Below are 20374 nucleotides of genomic sequence, written 5' to 3' on the forward strand. Positions count from 1 at the left end.
TGTGTCAACATTAAAAACAAAGCAACACACACACACACACACACACAGAGCCATGTTTAGACTGCAGGTGTTTTGTCTCGGTGATCGTGAACTGTTCTATACTTAGAATTGCAGTCCAGAAAGAGGGTGTTTGAGCAGGTGCGTGTCAGATCCTTCTCTTGGTTATTATCATTTCTTTTTATTTTAAACAAGCCAATGAAGTGACAGGAAACACATTTGCACTAAGTGTGATGACACATGTGAAGGTGCATTAGGAGGAAGTTTCACTCTCACATACTCCATTTGCTCTGCAGGTGATTCACATAACAGAAGTTTTACTCTTCTTCAAGCTCAATTCAGCTCTTTTATACACCAAAAATATACACTATTCACAAAAAGTTAGGGATATTCAGCTTTTGGGTGAAATTTCACAACAAGCCTAAAATGCATTCAAACCTGTACAGGTGAACTTAATGTGATCTTCTCTAAGCTTTTAAATGCACATGTCCAACTGTTAAATGTTTCAATAAATTTTGCACAAGTTGCTGTTCTCTAACAAGGAGCTTAACGGCAAAAATCACGGCAGGTGTGTGATCCTTGAATTGACCAATAAATGTCCTGGTTCAATTAGAGCTGGTGTTTAAACAGTTGTCCTCATCATGCTGTTCACATTTTGACATCATGAGACCAAGACGACACCTAACAATGGAACAAGAGTCCCTTGCCATTGCGATGCTTCAAAAAGGACGTTCTCAGACAGAAGTGGCCACTGAGCTTGGAGTGTCACAGAGTGTCATCAGCAGGTTGCAACAGAGATATGGAGAGACTGGAAGAGTCACAGAAAGGCCTAGAAGTGGACGTCCTTTGGCCACATCCCGTGCTGATGACCGCTACATTGTGAACACTGCCCTGAGAAAGCGGATGATGAATGCCACTCAACTCCAGGCACGTTTAAGAGAGGTGAGAGGCACCCAAGTGTCACGTCAGACCATTCGAAACCGTTTCCATCAGCGTGGTCTGCGTGCTAGACGACCTGCACGGGTACCTGACCACACCACCAGGCACAGGCATCATCGTCTTGCATGGGCCAGGGAGCATTTACGCTGGACGAGGAGCCAGTGGGCCTCAGTGCTGTTCTCTGATGAAAGTCGATCCACACTGAGCAGAAATGATGGCCGGCAACGATGTTGGAGACGTCAGGGAGAGCGCTATGCATCAGCCACTGTTGTCACCAGGCGAGCTTTTGGTGGTGGCGGTGTTACAGTGTGGGCAGGGGTGTCCACTTGGTACAGTACTGCCCTACACTTTGTGAATGGTACAGTGACAAGCCCATACTACATGAATAACATCATTAATCCAGTGATTGTGCCCCTACATGAACAGCACAGGCCTAATTTCATCTTCATGGACGACAATGCTCCTGCTCATCGAGGCCGCATCATCAGGGAACGGCTGTTGGAGACTGGTGTACCTCAAATGGAATGGCCTGCACTCTCTCCAGACCTGAATCCCATTGAAAGCCTGTGGGATCAGCTGAGCCGTCGTGTAGAGGCTCGAAACCCTGCACCCCAGAACCTCAATGACCTGAGGGCTGCCCTTCAAGAAGAGTGGGATGCCATGCCTCAGCAGGCAATAAGTTGCCTTGTGAACAGCATGAGACGTCGTTGTCAAGCTGTAATTGATGCTCAAGGGCACATGACGAGATATTGAGACGTTCAAATTTTTTGTTGTGGTGTAACTACCATTGTTGTTACCTTTTGTGTTGAATGAATTTTTTGAGATGAGGAAATCAGTAGTGCATCCTTCTACTTAAATGCCTTACTTTTATGATATTATGTCACTGTAGCATGAACATATTGCATTTTCCATAAATTTCACCTGAAAGCCAAATATCCCTAACTTTTTGTGAGTAGTGTATATTTAAGGACAGTTTATTTGTATAGCACATTTCATGTACAAAACAATTCAAAGTGCTTGACATAAAAACCATTACAGGTAGAGATGCACCGATATCGATATCAGTATTGGTATCGGCTCAGTACCAAGCGTGTGTACTGCAACCGATACCCGATACCACACTAGTCAAGCTAGCACAGATGCGTTTGATGACAAGCTTTGGACACGTTTTAAAAGAAATAAATACCTTGAATGTTAAAATGTGACATTTTTTGTTACACTAAAAGCAAGAACACATTTATAGTTGTATTTAGGTAAAATGTGCCAAATCAAAATAAAACTTGTTGAAATTGTTACATTTGTAAAATGATATTTTTATTGGTGAGGTAACTTTAGAAAGGATGGGTCATTTATTTCAACCTAATGAAATCTTACACAGTTATAACAGCAATAATAACCACAGTCACAATAATTTTCACATAAACAGATTTGGTATCGGAAAATATCGGTATCTTCAGATATTTAAATTTCAGATGTCGGTATTGGATCGGAACTACCCAAAAAGTGGATCCCTAATTACAAGTTGTGGAGAGAAGACAGCACGAATAGCAAAAAATCATAATAAAATAATAAATCAAATTAAAATAATTAAAAGCCAGATCAATTAAAAGTTACAATAGAAATTTAATGCATAGATACATGAAAAAGAAAATCTTTTAACCTGGATTTAAAAGTGTCTACATTTGGTTAGAGTTAAATCTCCATTGTTACACAGGTTGGCAGCATAACAGCTAAATGCTGCTTCCCCATGTTTAGTCTGGACTCTGGTCTGGACTAGTTGACCTGAGTCTTGGGATCAAAGAGCTCTGCTTGGTTTATATTCTCTGAACATATCACTGATGTATTCTGGGCTGAAACTGTTCTGGGATTTCTAAATCCTAGAACTTGTTTTCTCAAGTGAAAACAAGTTGCAAAACAGTAAATGGAATGACTAATGAATGCATTTGAACTTTTAACCAGGTCATTTTCTAGGTCGATGTCTTAAAAATGTTCAGTAGTCTAAAATAATCGACAGAATTTAGTATCATGGAAATTTTCTGAGTATCTTGGCAGGAACTAAGTAGAAAAATGTACAACTCAGTCGCTTTGACTTTTCAGTTTCAGACTTTAAAAGCTCACCAAAGTGAAAGAATTCATTTTGATCATTTCTGCTATTTTTAACCTGAAAAAACAGAAAAGTTGAGTTAAGATCTATTTCAGTGGTTCCCAAACATTTTTAGCCACGACCCCCTAGAAAGCTATGCTGGTGTTGATGACCTACTACGCCAAACCCCCCCTAATATAAGGCCTATAAAACTGGAAGAGTCTTCATAAGTGCGGAGGATATAGTGTATTTTGGTGGATTATATTAATAGCTGTGAGAAAGCAGTCATGTGCCAAGAATTAGTAAACGGATGAACATGAATACAAATTTCTTTGGATTGAGCCTTGAGGTCAGCCATCAAATGATGATATTCACCATGATGCTTCCTTGTTTTTAAAGTAGGATGAACCCAGTGGGTCTTTTTCTTCTTTCCTCCAGTATCATAACCAATCAAATTTATTGGACTCAAGCGATCCGGGAGCGTGATGCGCTACACTGCTGCTGCTCTTTGTCACGTTCTGTGTGTTGGGTTTCACCTGGGTTCCCCCACTGCAAGTACACAGCCATCGCTGAGTGATGATAGCCTGATATATGGGTGCTTTAATGTGGCATGTAAAAAAATGTGTACAGGTTGTTTTTAAAGCAGTGGGTTTTCGTTTTTGTTTGTTTCTGAATATTTAGTTTTACTAGCTTTGCCTCAAGTGACTTTCAGGTCGACTTACTCCTCACATCAGTACAAACTTTTCTCATTTTCAGTCATATCTAAAATACTTTGCACCAAATTGTCACAAAAGGTTTGTACAAAATGTGAGTAAATTTGTTTTTGATGAATTTCACTTACAATTCTGGACATAAACATGTGATGACTGAGATGAAGACATGAAAGTTAAACCATGATTCCCATGGTTTCAACCTCAAACTCAACCTGTTAACTGTGTTTTAAACAATAGACTGTAAATAAGAAGATGGACGTAGTCTCGGTGACATCACCCAGAGGTTTCTAAAGAGCTGAACTGAAGCTTGGTGGGTGGTTCCTACCATCGCCATCTTGGCAGAGTCATGCGTGTCATCTTACCCGGAAAATTCAAATATGGGCAAAGAGGTGGAGCTGAGAGGGGGGCAATGAGCGTCATGGTGGATGATTGACATCAAGCGAACTCCAAGCTGCCTGTAGCTAAGAGCTAATCCGGAGATAACAGGAGCTAACCAGCTAACAGAGGTAAGCGGGCTAGAGCTAAGTCACGTTGTTAACCGGCTAAAAACCGCGGATGTTCTGCGTTCTTCTTACTTGAACCGGGAGATATCCTGTCAATCAAAAGGACACGCCCCTAAATATGCAGAACTTTGAGATTAAATTACTTTTAAATGGGCAAGTTAGAAAAAAATACCCCCCCCCCCACAGTTGTAATGAAAGTAAACCTGACCTATTAAACCAAAAATGGGTTTTTGAACCAGGCTGTAAACATGTTTTTCTGCTGTGAATTTGTTCTTTTTAACATGGAAGTCTATGGGGATTCGCTCGCTTTGCAGCCAGCAAGGTTGCCGCTTGGTTTAAATAAAGTCCAGGAATCTCAGATGTACAGAGGAAAGCAAATGTTTGAATATTCTGAAACTGATTTACATTTCCCAGAAATGAATCTTTTAATTTAAATAATGAGGCTCATATAAAAAATTCCCAACCAATACCAAAAAAAAGACATTAGAAATGTGGCCTGAAATGCTTTGAGACTACTGTGTATGTTTGCCTTTATGTATTTGTGCAGAACTAACACCTACCTCATGATAAAGGGCATGAAAGGAGCGAGACCCAGAGGCGAAGAGGATCCATCCATGGGAGAGGGGTAGAGGCGACTCAGCACCAGCAGCAGCAAGAAGAGGCTCGGGTGAAGCTTCACTTGACCACTATCACTGAAAACACAGAAAAAGCTTGTTGGACGTTGACAATTCAATTTAAACTGAAGAAAAACTGTGTTTTACTGTAGGATATGTACAGAACTTACATGCTTACTTGCCTAAATATTTAATACGACCATAAAAATCTGATGACTCCAAAAATCCCGTTATGATCCAATTTTGGAGTGCATGTAAACTGGCCGAATGAACGTTGTGTGTGCTCACAATACCAGCTTATTTCAATACATATTTGTGGAAAAAATTAAAGATCTTCCTCAGCAAAGCCATTATTTATATTTTTTAACTGCCTTGTATAAGATCACTGTTCTGAATTGGTGCAAAACAAATAAAAGAGAACTGAATAAAAGATCCACTGCAGATGTTATTTTTTTCCCTTTAAGCATATATCCGGCCTAAATTCCTGCAGTGTTTTGGTACATTGCTCATGTAAAACCACCCACAGTCTGAGCACAGTCATCTCCTCATCTCTTCTTGAGCTGCGCTTTTCACCTCCTTCTCATCCATCCAAAACCCATCCCTGCCAGCTGAGTCAGAGTGGAAACTGTCCATCTCTGCCAGCAGTTTCACAGTTTCACTGTCACACTGGCGGTGCGGGGAGGAAAGACGGAGGGAAAAAAGAAACAGATGGGAAGCTGAGATACAAAACACAAAAATCTAATGATTTACTATGTGTAAATATCTGCTAGACCATATGAACTCTGGGCACACTTTGCCTTCACGACAGTTTTATTTCTTCCTTCCCTGCCATCATTATCGTAGAATATGGATATATCATGGGAAACAAGTGTGTTTACATTGTCAGGAGCTGAGCTAGGCGAAGGTCTGTAATATGTAAGGTCTGCTTATGTTACAGAGTGTGTGTGAAAGGAGAGCACCGTGTCCTTTAGACCCTGTCTTTAGTCATACGGATCTCATAGAGCAGAGACGGAACAACAGACCCCCTGCAAAAACAGCGTGTGCTTTTCATTACTTCACCCAACAAAACACACAGAACAGTCTACTGGGACTCCCATACATCTCCAAGATGGGAAATGTAATAGCGGCCAATTAGTAGTTGGTCAAATGTGTTTAGTGTCAATGTTCAGTCAAGCACAGCGGGACAGGATGTGATGTCACACATACAGGAGGAGGGTGCAGATAAACGGTGTGGGGAGTGGAATACAAACACATTAGGGTCTTGTTGGGATACAGCTGGAGGGAGGAACACTTGACAGGATGAAAAAGAGACTTGGGATTCCTCGCCGAGGTCTTCCATGAATATCTGCCCTTTCTCCCCTTAAGTCCTAAATCATCTCCAGCAGCTGGGCGCTCGATGAAAAGGTTATTTTCTTTGTTTTCCATCTTTTAAGGAGAGTGAAAACAGAGCATTGACCTTAAGCATGAAGGATATGGTAGCGGAGGCAGACACAAAAGAAGCTGGACAGTAAACTGGAGCTTTAGCTTTCAGTTTACGTTGCTCTCAGACAAATAAATCATCACTTCTGTTTGGATAATTCGCTTGCAATGTGATACAAATGCTGTTTTCATTGGAAGCAAAGAGAGACAAGTTGGAGGACTGCGAGAAGAAGAAGAAAAGAAATCAAGGCAGTTTAATGTGTGTGTAATGACCTGAATTAGTTTCAGAGAGAAAAAAGTTTATTATGTTTTCTATACTTTTCTATACTGAGATAATACAGTCAGGAATCCAGCCCAGCAGTCGGCCACGTATGATAAGCGCTGGCTCAGCTCCCACTGGACTGATGGAAAATCACATTTAGTGTGTTTTGGTTGAAGACTGCAGTCTGTGTTAAACAACACCTGAGGTAGAGATAAGAAAACTTAAACTAAGCCTTGCAGATGAAGCAAATGAAGTCACTGGCTGGCTGATAATACTACGGGACGACTCTGTCAGAGATAAATGCACTGCTGCAAAACATCACAAGCTGGAGATAAATCTATCCTCTATGAAAGATGAAGGTGTGTGTGTGTGTGTGTGTGCGTGTGAATGTACTAACCCAGTGGTTCGCAACCCATTTTCGTTGAGGACCTTCTCCATGCACCTACTAAAAGACCATGGCCCCCCTGCTCTACCCCATGCTTGAAGCTATACTTGCTTTATACTTTTAGAAGTGTGATTATCACCATAAATAATATATTCTGGCTCAGCCCTGTCCTTCAATAAAGCCAAAGTAAATTAACATCATACAGTCTTACTTGTATTTCTATAAAACAAAAGGCAATGTGTGGACAGTAATGGCTTGGAATGTTTAAAGCCTTAGGGTCCTCCTGTGCTTTTTAGGGACCTCCTTGGAGGGGTCCCAGACCCCAGGCTGGGAACCACTGTACTAACCGATCATGTGACACTTCTATTGCACCCAGGTGGACTTCATTTCACTAATAATGTAGCTGATTGCACCCAAGCGGCAACCTCTGGCGGTTAAAAGTGAAAACAGAGCAAATCCCCATAGACTCCCATGTTAAAAAGACCAATTTCACAGCAGAAATAAACATGTTTATAGCCTGGTACAAAAATACATTTTCAGTTTAATAGGTCAGGTTTACCTTCATGACAACTGTGGGGGGAGTGTTTTTCTTTTTTTCTAACTCGCTCGTTAAAAAGTTATTTAATCTCAAAATTTGGCATGTTTAGGGGCGTGTCCTTTTGATTGACAAGTAACCAATCTCCCGGTTCAAGTAAGAAGAACGTAGAACATCCGCGGTTTTTAGCCGGTTAACAACGTGACTTAGCTCTAGCCCGCTTACCTCCGTTAGGTGGTTAGCTTCTGTTATCTCCGGGTTAGCTCTTAGCTACAGGCAGCTCGGAGTTCGCTCGATGTCAATCATCCACCGTGACACTCACAGCCCCCCTCTCAGCTCCACCTCTTTGCTCATATATGTATTTTCCGGGTGAGACCACCCGCATGCCTCTGCCAAGATGGCAATGGTAGGAACCACCCATCAAGCTTCAGTTCAGCTCTTTAGAAACCTCTGGGTGATGTCACGGAGGCTACGTCCATCTCTTTACATACAGTCTATGGTTGCACCAGATCTTTTTCAGGGCTCATTGACAAAGATGGTGGACACATACACACATGCCAATTTTATTTCTTTTATTTCTAAAAAGATTTTTTTTTATTATACATTTCTCGTTTTATTTCTAAACTTACATTACTTTGTGCAGTTCCATTAAATGAAATTAAAATTAAAATAATTTAAATTAGAGCCTGTAATGTAATAAAATAGGTAAAAAGCTAAAGAGGGGGTGAATTGTTTCGCCAAGCATTATGATTAAAAATATTCTGGTCCATTCAATCCCACATGAACAAGACATAAGTTGTTTTATTGGCACAAACTACTTAAAGATGCTGTTTTCAGTACCGTCACCTCTTTCATCACTGTAGAGGCATTTTGGCCCACATTCTTGAGTTCATTGACGTTTGCTGCCTTTTGTTTATGCACAGCTCTCTTGGCTCAGCTCCCACCACAGCATTTGAATATGGCTGAGGTCTGGACTTTAACTGGATCATGTCAACACCTTGATTCTTTCTCTTTTTTCAGCCATTCTGTTATAGATCTGCTGCCGTGTTTGGGATTGTAGTCCCGTTGCATGACCTAGTTTCAGCCAAGCTTCTACTGTCAAACACATGGCTTCACAATTCACACTACAATACTTCAGTAAACAGCTGACTTCATGGTTGACCAAATGACTGCAGGGTCATGGCCAAACATCTCCATTTTGGGCTCATATGTCAAAAAGACATTATTCCAGAGGTCTTGTAGTTTATGTGCTGTCATGTTCTTTAAAGAGAAGAGATGGTTTCTCCTGAAATCCTTTCAAATAAGTCATATCTGTTGAATCTTTGTCTAATTTTACCGTCAAGTTTATCGACCAATTACATAACTTTCCAACCATAAAATTCTGTGTTTTCAGGACTCGATTGATGGCACAGCAACAGCTATTCTGGAGCTGTCACTGTTCAGCAGCGTCCAGAGGCCGAAAATCTTCGTTATACAACTTTTTCATCCTGGATGTCGCAGCTGAGTTTCGCTTTATGCACCTTGTCACATACTACCAAGTGGATATAAAAACACTGGCCATTTTCAACGTGCACCATTGCTGATTCAGTAAAGAAACTCCACTTAACATTATTGGAGGAATGGAGAACAAGAATGAGATAAAAAGACAGAACAAGGGATAAATCGAGTCGTTATAAAACTGACTTTACCATCTGAGGAGACCTCATAATACATGGAGGTTGCAAGATGGATGCTGAATTAGCCGTCGATAAGGGGGGGTCACTGAGAAAAAATTGCCAAAGTGATATAGTATATCGTAAAAATAAACATGCTAACTGAGACCTGGAGAATCTGAGATGTATCCCTGAGCACTGCAAAGTCTGGCCAAGTGTTGCTGGAATGATTGACAGCTGGTTGTCAACTGTCTTGTCTGCTTTCCGCTTATTCTTCCAAGTCTATGATGGTAGAATCCAGAAATAACCTTATATGATTACTATGTACTGAGCGACAATAGTTTCTGATGTCTTTCCTCTTTGGTACTGGTCAAACACTGAAACTGCAGCTTCTAGAGAAGCTAACTTCCTGCATGTAATAATGAATCTTGCACAAGCCAGAAGAAGCATGCTTCCCATCGCAGCTGCTTTTAGCCTCTACTCTACTCTTTGGTTCAGTGAATACGCCTGCATACTGATTGCTGAATTATCTCAGGATCAAGGACTGTTTTTTATTTAAAACTTTTTTGCCAGCTATTGTCTGAGGGCATTTGTGGAGGAGGTTTGGATTACAAAATGCATGATGTGCATATGTGGACTCAAAAGTACAACTTTACGCAGATCCAGATCTTACCTCTATAATCTATACTAAAGTCAGGCCTGTGTTGTAATTGGCCTTTTTTTTCTTTAACTTCTGTTGAAAACCACTAAGAACAGTTTGTATCGCCTCCTGTACTGCTGTGTATAGCTGCAGTATGGTGCTGCTGGTCTGTTTGGGTGGCGCAATACACTGAGATGATGTAGAGAGTCAGACAGCCAAGGTCTGGTTCTGTGGGAAATTTGCAAATGTTTTAACAAGAGTTGAAGGGAGTGAAGGGAATTGTGAAAGAGCTGCTCTGAAAGAGCTTTCAATTAATTGGATCCATATTAAGATAAGGCTGCCTGGGGAGCTGCTGGACCACTCAGATGCTTTTAAAAAGGGAGTTTGGGCTGAGCTGACAAAGATAAGGCCAATGAACCTCAGTGGATTCAACCCTCCACTGCAAAAAAACAAAACTAAATCTCAACTAGACATTTACTTTATTCGGTCGTAAAGCCTTGTGCCTTGAGCAAATAATCTGTCAACTGAGCATGTGATGAAAACAAGACCGTGGGGTTCATGAGAACTCAATGCAAAGTACTTAATATAAGAAAAATAAATGCTTTGTGGTACGTTTTGGGAAAAATTAAGAAAATTGTGCTCACTTAACCTTTAACACCTTGTTTCTTCTGGAAGTCACAGCACAAAAACCCTAGGTCTTAACCAGCTCATGAATAGAAGGAAAAAAAAACAGAAAACAGCCTTGTAGTGCTTAAATTTAAGTGCAACTTCACCTCCAATAGGAAAAGGGATGTGTGAAAAGCCACAATGACTAAATGTGAACAGTGCTGATGTGGAAATTAAAGTAGGCTAGCTCACCTTTCCACTGTGGCTGCAGCCTCCTCCAGCTGGTTAAGCAGGAATGGATAGAGAGCTGGAAAACGAGTGAAAAACTCCCGACCAGTCATCCTGTGAAGACGTGCAGAGAAAAAAAGAACAAAAAAACATTTGTTGAAATTTAATGGTGTACAATTACACTCTGTCACTCTGTCAGGTACACCTGTTCAACTGCTTAAAACAAATATCGACTTAGCCAATCACACAACTGCAACTCAATGCATTCAGTCATGCAGACATGGTGAGGACGACTTGCTGGAGCACAAACTGAGCATCAGAATGAAGAAGAAAGGAGAATTAGGTGAATGAACGTGACATGGTTAATGGTCTGAGTATTTCAGAAACTGCTGATCCACTGGGATTTTCACCAACAACCATCATTAGAGTTTACAGATAATGGTCTGAAAAAGAGAAAATATCCAGTAAGAAGCAGTTGTTTGGACCCAAATGTCTTGCTAATGTCAGAGGAGACTGGACAGACTGGTTGCAGATGATAGAAAGATGACAGGAATTGAAATGAGTGCTGGTTCCAACGAAGGTGCAGTTTGGACACACAACACATCCAACCTAGAAAATAGATAAGCTACAGCGCCACAAGATCCAACCAGGTTCCCATCCTGTCACCAGGTCCACAAGTCACACAGATTTGTTTTACATTTTCAAAGGTATAAAACCATGTTAGCAGTTTAACAGCAATGTAAGTAGAAAGCAGGAGGCCCAGGGGAAGACCAAAGAGGAGATTTATGGATGTAGTGAAAAAGGACATGAAGTCAGTTTGTCTAAAAGAAGAGGATGCAGAGGACAGAGTTATAGATGGAGGCAGGTTGATTCATTGCAGCAACCTCTGAGGGGAACAGCTGAAAAGGAAAAGAAGAAGACAGAAGAAAACCATGGAAACAATTTATACAGAGGGCCCAGCAGTTGTTTTTTCCCTACTCCCCATGTTACTACTGTAGATCTGGAGGTACAATGTAAACACTCGTCATTTGCATTTGGGGGTTTGTTTACATGAAAAGAGATAAACGAGCCAATCATCTTCAGACTTTTGGGCCTAAGGGCTGTGTAAGACTGACCAGTAACATTTCACGCAGCTTGATCTCACCATCACAAAGAGACAAAAACACACAATATTTAGTCAAACCAAGCAAAGAAGGATTTAGAATAATTCAAAACAACTAGGATTGAACTTAGAATGACACTAAACAACAACAGCCGAGACTGTAAACAACTACAAGTACATTACGACAACAAGAGACTTTAACTAAGCACAAAAAAACTAACCTAAAACGGCTTCAAATTGACCTAAAACAGTCAAAGATGACTCCAAAATAGAAAATAAAGGCTTTAAAAAGATGTTAAACCTACAATAATGAGATCCAAACAGAATAAAATTACTTCAGAAAGATGTTGAACAAACACATGCAGAGTAACTATTTTTTACTTGTATCTTATTTTATATTACCTACTATCTTATTAGTAGGTTTTATCGTTTAAACTAAGTTTTATTTTTCTATTTCTTTCATTTAATCATCCTTAGGTTTTTTCTTTTTTCTTTTTTAAATCATACTTGTAACAATTTTATCAGTATTTTCTTTTTTATGAAGCACTTTGGTCAGCAGGGGCTGTTTTAAATGTTCTATATAAATTAATTTTAAGTTGAGTTGAGAGTATCCATCCATCCATTTTCTGCCACTTATACGGGGTTGGGTCCTGGGGGCAGCAGCCTAAGCAGGGAAGCCCAGACTTCCCTCTCCCCAGCCACATTTGCCAACTCTGTCACAGGCTAGGCGAGAGATATAATCCCTCCAGCGAGTCCTTGGTCTCCTCCCTGAGGGATGTGTCCAGAAAACCTCACCAGGGAGATGTCCAGGAGGCATCCTGACCAGATGCCTGAGCCACATTAACTGGTTCCTCTCGATGCAGAGGGGCAGCGGCTCTACTCTGAGCCCCTCCCGGATGACCGAGGTCCTCACCCTACCTCTAAGGGAGAGCCCGGCCACCCTGCGGAGGAAACTCATTTCAGCCGCCTGCATATGAGTTGAGAGTAAATAATTAAAAAAAATAACACACACCTACACTGTTCTAGTTTATGTATGCTGCCTCAATAGCCTGCAGGAGTTTGTGTCCCGTACACAGAGGAAAACATGGACATCAATCCGTTACAGTCACAGAGAGGGTATCCTCTGAGCAACAGCATTAGCTGTACAGACATAAATATATGGTTTAAAATGTAAATGTAAAAGTCGTAAACTTGAACACAAAACCACCTGTTTATTTCATAAAGACCATCGCTAGATGGAACAAAGGTGCTATTTAACATTACATTTACACACATAGTCCTCAAATCAATGGGTTATAAGCAGACTTGTGCTGAGTTTCATGTCAAACTCTGCACAAGTCTGTTTCTTGCTGTGGAACTCACAAACCTCACCTAAACTACGCAACACTGGCTCACTTTCGCACTTTAAGTCACAGCTAAAAACCACCTGTTCAGGCTGATCTACTCTCTATGAAAAGGCAGGCCTGGGCTGTTTTGATGTGTTACTTGCTTTTTATTTGCTTTTTGTTATTTAAATATGTTTTGTCTTCCATAGTTATTGTATTTTGCACCATGTTTTTATCTGTACGGTGACCTTGAGTGTCTAGAAAGGCGACTAAAAATAAAATGCATTATTATTTACAACTATTACTCAGTAATAGTTGTGTCAAGTGTGTTGCAGCAGAGAAACTCCAAACACTTGCAGGACTGCAGCTCTCAAGAGGTAAGAGATGCCCACCCCCCAATTATACCAGTTACACAGAGAAACACAAGAAAATATGGGCTTTTTATTCCAGTCTCGAATTTTAAATAAATATGCTAAAATCAATTACTTGAAAAAGTTATAGCAGAAACTAATAGAAATGCCGGCAGCATTGATTAAATGTAACAGTAGGAGGAGCTGGGCAAATGTTGTGATGCTCTGATGGAAACAAATCAAGACTTTATCTCTTTTCATTCTGCAACAGCTAGAAATAAACAGTTTCACACATACACAATACAACGCTATGTTTAACCATCATGTGTGTTTGCGCTCATGTGTTCACTCATGCGCAAACACACCAGGCAGTAAAATGACAAACTTTATATTTAACACAAGCGGTCTTGCTGCTGCAACCACCATACAGCCAGACGGCCAATAATGTTTTTATTTAACTCTGCTTGTCTAAATCGAGGCGCCCCTAAAGGGAAGAGGTTTGGCCTGCCGAACGCTTGATCACAAGACAGAAGAGATACTGAAACACACTGTGCTTCGGTCACAACTGGCACCATTTCTGGAGTACAACGAAAACACACAAGTTCTTTAAACCTCGTTTAAGTCAGCAGGCAGAGCTGTCATAGTCGAAAACTTCAGACGTTTGATCCCCCTCCTTCAACCTAAATATGACTCAAAGCAGAAGTACGTGTGTGTGGATAACTGCATGTGAACGCTGCATAAGGAAACATGTAATACACATATTTAATAAATGCATGTGCAAATTAAGGACTTGGAAATGTGTGTGCATGTATGTGTGCATGCACTACCCCTCCTTAATGAGAGCCTTTTCCCCCTTACAAGTCTGCGCTGCCTGTAGGGACAAAGGTCAAAGGCTGTCAGAGCGGATTAGATGGGGTAAGAGGGACAAGGGTCACCGAGGAGGAGGGAGAAGGAGGGGGAAGTGAAAAGACTTAGTTAACTCTGATATGTTAAAAACAATCTTCAAAGGGAAACAACCTAGTAAGTATTTTTAACTCAGCCTGTTTAAAGGGGGCATTTCTGGCCATTATCGATGTCTGCATTTGTATTTGTGTTATAACTGGCGTTATATTCACGTGATACTATTTAGGTGTTGGTACAGAGGTTGTGATGTTCACCTTGGGGTGTCGGTCAGAACAAACACAATTCTCTGGCAAAGGTAACTTTCTTTACTTTCACTCATAACACAACAGCACAGTTTTGCACACAACAGGTGTGGAGTTCTGGGACTGGCGCAGGTGGATGAGTATGTTCATGTGGTCTATAACATAGAAATACAAAGACAAATAATATAAGGAAGCAATAACTAGTAACTACACAATAATCAGTAACTACACATGCCATCCACACATTTCTATTCAGCTATACATAACTTCCCACGATGTAATCAACACTGAAGCTAACAGTTCACCAGGATGTAAGAGGTCAGCTAGCTTAATAGCATGAACAAGCCACATGGTGAAGGGATGAAAACTTCTGGAGAAGCATGATAACCAAATAACATTAAGAGTAATAAAAGGATCCTGTTTAGGCAGAAATGCAACATTTTACTGGCAGGTTCTCACGGACACACACAACTCAAACGTTTGATTGCCCAGGAGCAGAGGTGGTCCTGGCTAGTTTTGTGTCCTGGGCGAACCAACCAAAACTGCTGTGTTTTTTTTTTTTTTTTTGTTTTTTTTAGGGCACTCCCCCCCCCCCAAAAAGGTTGCGCCCTGGGTGGTCGCCCACATTGCCCATAGCGAAGACCGTCCCTGCCCAGGAGTCCACCTTAAAGTCCGCTCTCCATGTGCCGACTGCTGCTCATAAGTTTCACTTTCTAGAAACCGTCCATGTGCTCATTAATGCAGTTGTACAACTTTGCCCAAAGGGGGCACTCACGCCTCATCCACAGTCTCTCCAACAACTGGTGTATTATGACCTTCGCTAATTATTCAACACATTCTCGAAAGCAAAGACTGTTAGATTTGTTTATAAATACGACAGGAAAAACGGTAAGGCGTCATGACAGTCTGCCATCTTGAAACTACAGCTGCCAGTATGGGACAAATGACACCGACTAGTTTCCGCTGCAAGGCAGCGCACAGTGATTCAGATGCTGGAGGACAAGATCAGTGGAAGGCTTACTACCCTGACAAGTTGGAAAATCTGTGCATTTGTCATTTACAAAAATGCAGGAGCATTTCAGGGAAGCAAAAAATGGGGCCTTAAAGGCAGCGTGATCGGAGCATCCAAAAACAGAAGCAGCATCCGGGTAGCCTTCCCCAGGTGGAACGAGTTTAAGACGGAGAAACATTTTAAAATGGTATCTGAAGTTTATTTCTCTGTGACAAGTAGGTCAAGCGCACTGGTGAAATTAGCCTGAAGCTAACGGTTTTCATTGGGTTTTGTTGGACAGTGTTGCTCGTTACCAAAATCAGCTTAATAGCAGATCCTGCTAAAATACAGCAGCTTTGGTGGTACAGAAGTGTTTCAGCTTTATTTGTATAGCACCACCTCACAACAACGTCATCTCAGGACACTTTATAGACTCATCAGTTGCAGTCAGTTTGTAATAAATACCCTAGTTAATGAAAACTAAGAAAAATAAAACAGTTTTAGAAAATATTCATTAAACAATAATGCAGGGGTGTCCACAATCGAGGGCCACAATCCTGCAGATTTTCCAAGTATCCCTGCTCCAACACACCTGACTCAAACTAATCAGTCATTGTGCAGAATTAATTGGCTGTTGGATCCATTTAATGGAAGCCAAGTGTGTTGGAACAGGGATACATGAAAAACCTACAGGACAGCAGCCCTCAAGTAAACTTTGGGCACCACTGCAGTAAAGCAACTGCAGTCTCCTGCCGTTACTATATATTGTCAAACAATCAATGTGCATCTTCAATGATATCAAGTGTTACACAAATACTATATTTACATGATATAAGTAAATCATAACTAAATATAAACAGCTAACGGGTATTTCACACAGTGCTGTCATATTTAAATGGCCATACAATAACCATATATTAAAGCCTTAAAAATTGCATCCCAACAGTGTTTTATTGTTTTTTTTTTTTTTGATTAATTGAACCCCGTAGTATTGAAGAAGTCCTATGTTGTCAGTTATCTGTACCGTAGTTCATTCTGTTGATCATGGCTGAAACGGTCATGGTTTGTTCAGCCCAAAACCACAACAACAGACACATGCACATGTAGTTTCAGGAAGTGACGCAGAAACAAGGTTGTGGTTTAGAAGCACAAATGGACAAAGAACAAGTCTTTGACACAAAAAGTTTAGCTTTGAAGTTCTGCAAGATGGGGTTAGTAGTCTGTACAAGACTAAGGTCAGTTTAATCCACTGTTGATATGAACAGAGTTTCCACCGTAGAACAAATACCATCACAAATACCACCTGCTGTGCAGCACACAGCTGATTCAGAGAGTCCTCCTCCCATGCTAAAAGCCATTCAGCATCAAGTGAGAAAATATAGCAATTAACTAAAGAGCCTTATTCTATAAGTGCCAGTACAAACTGCATACGGAAGTATTAAAAGCATGATAAATATCCTGTGGTGTACATTTAAAACAGTTTTTAAAAAATTTAGAAATATGATTAATACACTATTAATCGTGAGATTACCTTAGGAGATTCATTATTAAACTTTAAATGAATGAAAGCACCAATATAAACATAAAGTATGAAACAACTCACGTGAGATCACATAAAGTCTACAATATTATGCAAAACCCAATAAACCTGTTGGACGACCCATCATTTCTTGATATTTAGATTCCAAGCAGAAAACCTTTCTTTAAACTTCTTAAGTGCTCTTGAGCAACAGCTCTTCAAGCCTGGGTTTGGCAAGCTGCTTCCACTGACTCTACACTTCAGATATGGTATTGTGTTTGATGAGAAGTCTGGCAATGTTATCATTTTAATCCATGAAGTCCAAATTTCAATGTTGGGTTTCGATTCATCATGGGATTTCTTTGTTCTGTTTTCATCCAGTGTAACTTTGGCACCTAAAAACAGAACAACCTGCCTTTTCTCTCACTGCTCTGCAAGAACACATTTACAGTAAAGCTGCACCACTGCAGCATTAATATGGACATCTGAAAGGCGTACAGGTAGAGTGCAAAGTGAGGAGTTGAGGCAGATTCCAGATAAAACTGGCAGGGTTTAGACTGGAATGCAGTGAGCAATCTTTGCTCTGTCAACTTTGTTTACAGTTGCATTTATCTCCACAAAGATATCTCATCAACATCAATGTGTGGCCAAGGAGCGGAGAGAGGCCCCGGTCTGGGCCTGGTGGGACTATGATCCACAAGCAAACAATATGTCTGCATACAAGTTACTTTGGAAAATACGCAGCTGAAATTCCCACAGACAGCAAGAAGCTCAGCCTTTCCAAACACACAAATACAAAACGCTGTAAATAAACTGGTTTGTGCAAGCAGGAAATGTGTTTATTCTTCAGCTTCAGTAGACCAAGATACTATTAAACACACACACACACACACACGCACACACACACACATAGCCAAACATTAGAATGGACGTGCTGTCACAATACGTTTTCTACTGCCAGAGATCGCAACCATAAAATCATGGTAATAACAGAGACCAGATGCAAAAAAGACAAACTTTCAAAGACAGAATTATTATAAATGAGATGCAGCTTTCAGACCTACACACGCACAGCTCGGTAATGACTCCACATCAGGACAATGTGACTCACTGACATGACGGCTGACATGCAACAAGGGGCAGAAGCCTACCATGAAGACGGCCATTCATACCCATACAACACAATAAGAGAAACACCTCTTAAAAGTCATTAAATTACAAGCTGGAGTTCAAATGCATATTTTCTTAGCCTTCATTTATTACTATAATCACAACACAAACACTCCTTCACATGCACATAAAAACCTCGCTACGCTGTAATAATAAGAAAACAAGCAGAGAAGAGGAGGGGATATATCTGTAAGCTATACAAGGAGCTGCGCAGCAGACCAAACACACAAGGGGAAACAGACAAGATAAACAGGAGCGGTCTCAGCTTAGTTAACAGTGATTAGGAGTTTTCAGCAATGCGGCCAATAAAAATACAGCATAAGGAACCGGTCTGAGTGCTCTGGAACAGAAAGCACTGGGAAATTCTACCCTGAACTGGAGAAATGAATCACTTCTTAACTCAGTCTAGTCTCGGCACAACTATGACATAGTCTTATCAAAACGACAAACACAGCCTGCACATTATTATAGTGCTTGTATTAATGTGCACTGTCAGTGTATCAGTCTCAGCAGCCGAGGGTAAATTATCAATCATAGTTTCAGTCATGATTTATATAAACACAGACTGAATGTGGAAAAGGCCTCTGCAAGAGGTCTGCATCAGTTAGTGAGCTTTACAAATGATACAAGCACAGACAGCTGCTTGAAGAAACTCAGGCTGTGTCCAAATGTCCACACAATTCCCTTATATAGTGCCCCTTACTGTGGTCACGGCCTTTTCAAGTGGTGTCCGAGTGTACAGAGAGAAAAAAGCCTAAATTACCCACAATGATGGTCAATGGACAATTCAATATAGACCACAAGGGATTGCAGGCAGGAGCTCAAAGTGGCATAGGTGACACGAACATTTAAAGCAAGTTTAAAAAAAAAAAAAAAAAAAAAAGAAGATATATCATTAATTTAATTTACTTTTTTATTAAATAACTACGCAACAAAGAATTAATACAATATAAGAAAATAACATATTTTCACACGAGTTTGGATTGGATTTGGAACGACGCATAGTGGTTGTCATGGTGACAATCAGTAGTCACTTGATCTGTAAAATAGGAGAAAATGGCCAGCTTTGTGTCCAAATCGCCAGCAGAATTATTTCACTATGTAGTATGTTTTATGGTGCAGCCCTGTGTGGTAAATGAGGGGTTAATTAATTCACAGCCTCAACTGATGAACAATGATTAACATGCTAACTAGGGTGATGCTAAATTAGCAGGCTCATTGTTTAGCTAATTCTATCATTTTATTTAACATAATAATGAGCTGACGTTTGCCTAGTTTGGCATACAGCTAATCCTATCTTTATACCAGAATCACAGTAGCATTACCAATGCCAATAGTATCAGTTTAAACCATTACTGGTAATGGTTTTTAAACTGAAACTACAACAAGCAAGATCATTCTTCCCAAAAACGTTTTGATAAATCTGATTTTGCACTAACTGTTAAGCTAATACCATAAAAACTAACAAATATATGAGACCCAAACCAGGCAAAGAACTTTGCTTAATTTAATTAGACCCTAATTAAACTACATTTGTTTAAAATACAGACATCTAGTCCTCAAATGACCAAAAATCTGTCATCATATAACTATGCTGATTATATAAGTCCAACTATAAGTTGCTACCAGGTAAGAGTTCAGTATGGCTAACTAAAGCACACATGCTAAACTTTTAATAATAGCAATATCCACATGATTATGTTGGAGATGTAAAGGTTAAATTGGATACTTTAAGTTGTTTAAGTTTAACTCAATCCAATACAAAACAATAACACATAATACAATTCAATACCTCTGAACTAACAAAGATTGTAAGATGAACCGTCAGTCAGTCACAGCATCTCGTCTGAGTTGCAATGACAGATTATGCATCACTTGTCACAGAATTTCATGTTGGCATGATGGTTGTGTTTTAAGTTGTAACCTTTTCTAAACTGTAATTAGTGAAGTTTGCATCATAACTTGGTTTGTTGAGCCAACTTGAGCATTTTTGGCTGCTCTGAGGTGGTATTTTGTATGTACAGACCCTAAATTTTAATTTTAACATACTGTTTTTATGGTAAAACTGAAGGATCAATAAATATGAGCATATATAAATCTTTTTGTAATTTTTGTAACTTGAGGTCATTTTCCCACTGAAAGCAGAAAAAAAAAGACATTTATAATGACTTGTCTTTAGAATAATCATGTATAACT

General features: G+C 40.1%; 1 protein-coding gene across 1 annotated transcript in view; it reads right to left on the reverse strand.

Annotated features, from left to right (window-relative positions):
• The window catches only part of thada (THADA armadillo repeat containing), a 142203-nt gene that overhangs the window by 81665 nt on the left and 40164 nt on the right, over positions 1 to 20374 (reverse strand). The window contains exons 27-28 of the mRNA XM_079249231.1: positions 10601 to 10690; positions 4796 to 4927 (exon numbers count right to left, since the gene is read on the reverse strand). Of these exons, the coding sequence (XP_079105357.1) occupies positions 4796 to 4927; positions 10601 to 10690 (222 nt within the window). The remainder of the gene's footprint in view (positions 1 to 4795; positions 4928 to 10600; positions 10691 to 20374) is intronic.

This window comes from Telmatherina bonti, assembly GCF_933228915.1.
Source record: "Telmatherina bonti genome assembly, chromosome: 11".
Classification (NCBI taxonomy): Eukaryota; Metazoa; Chordata; class Actinopteri; order Atheriniformes; family Telmatherinidae; genus Telmatherina; species Telmatherina bonti.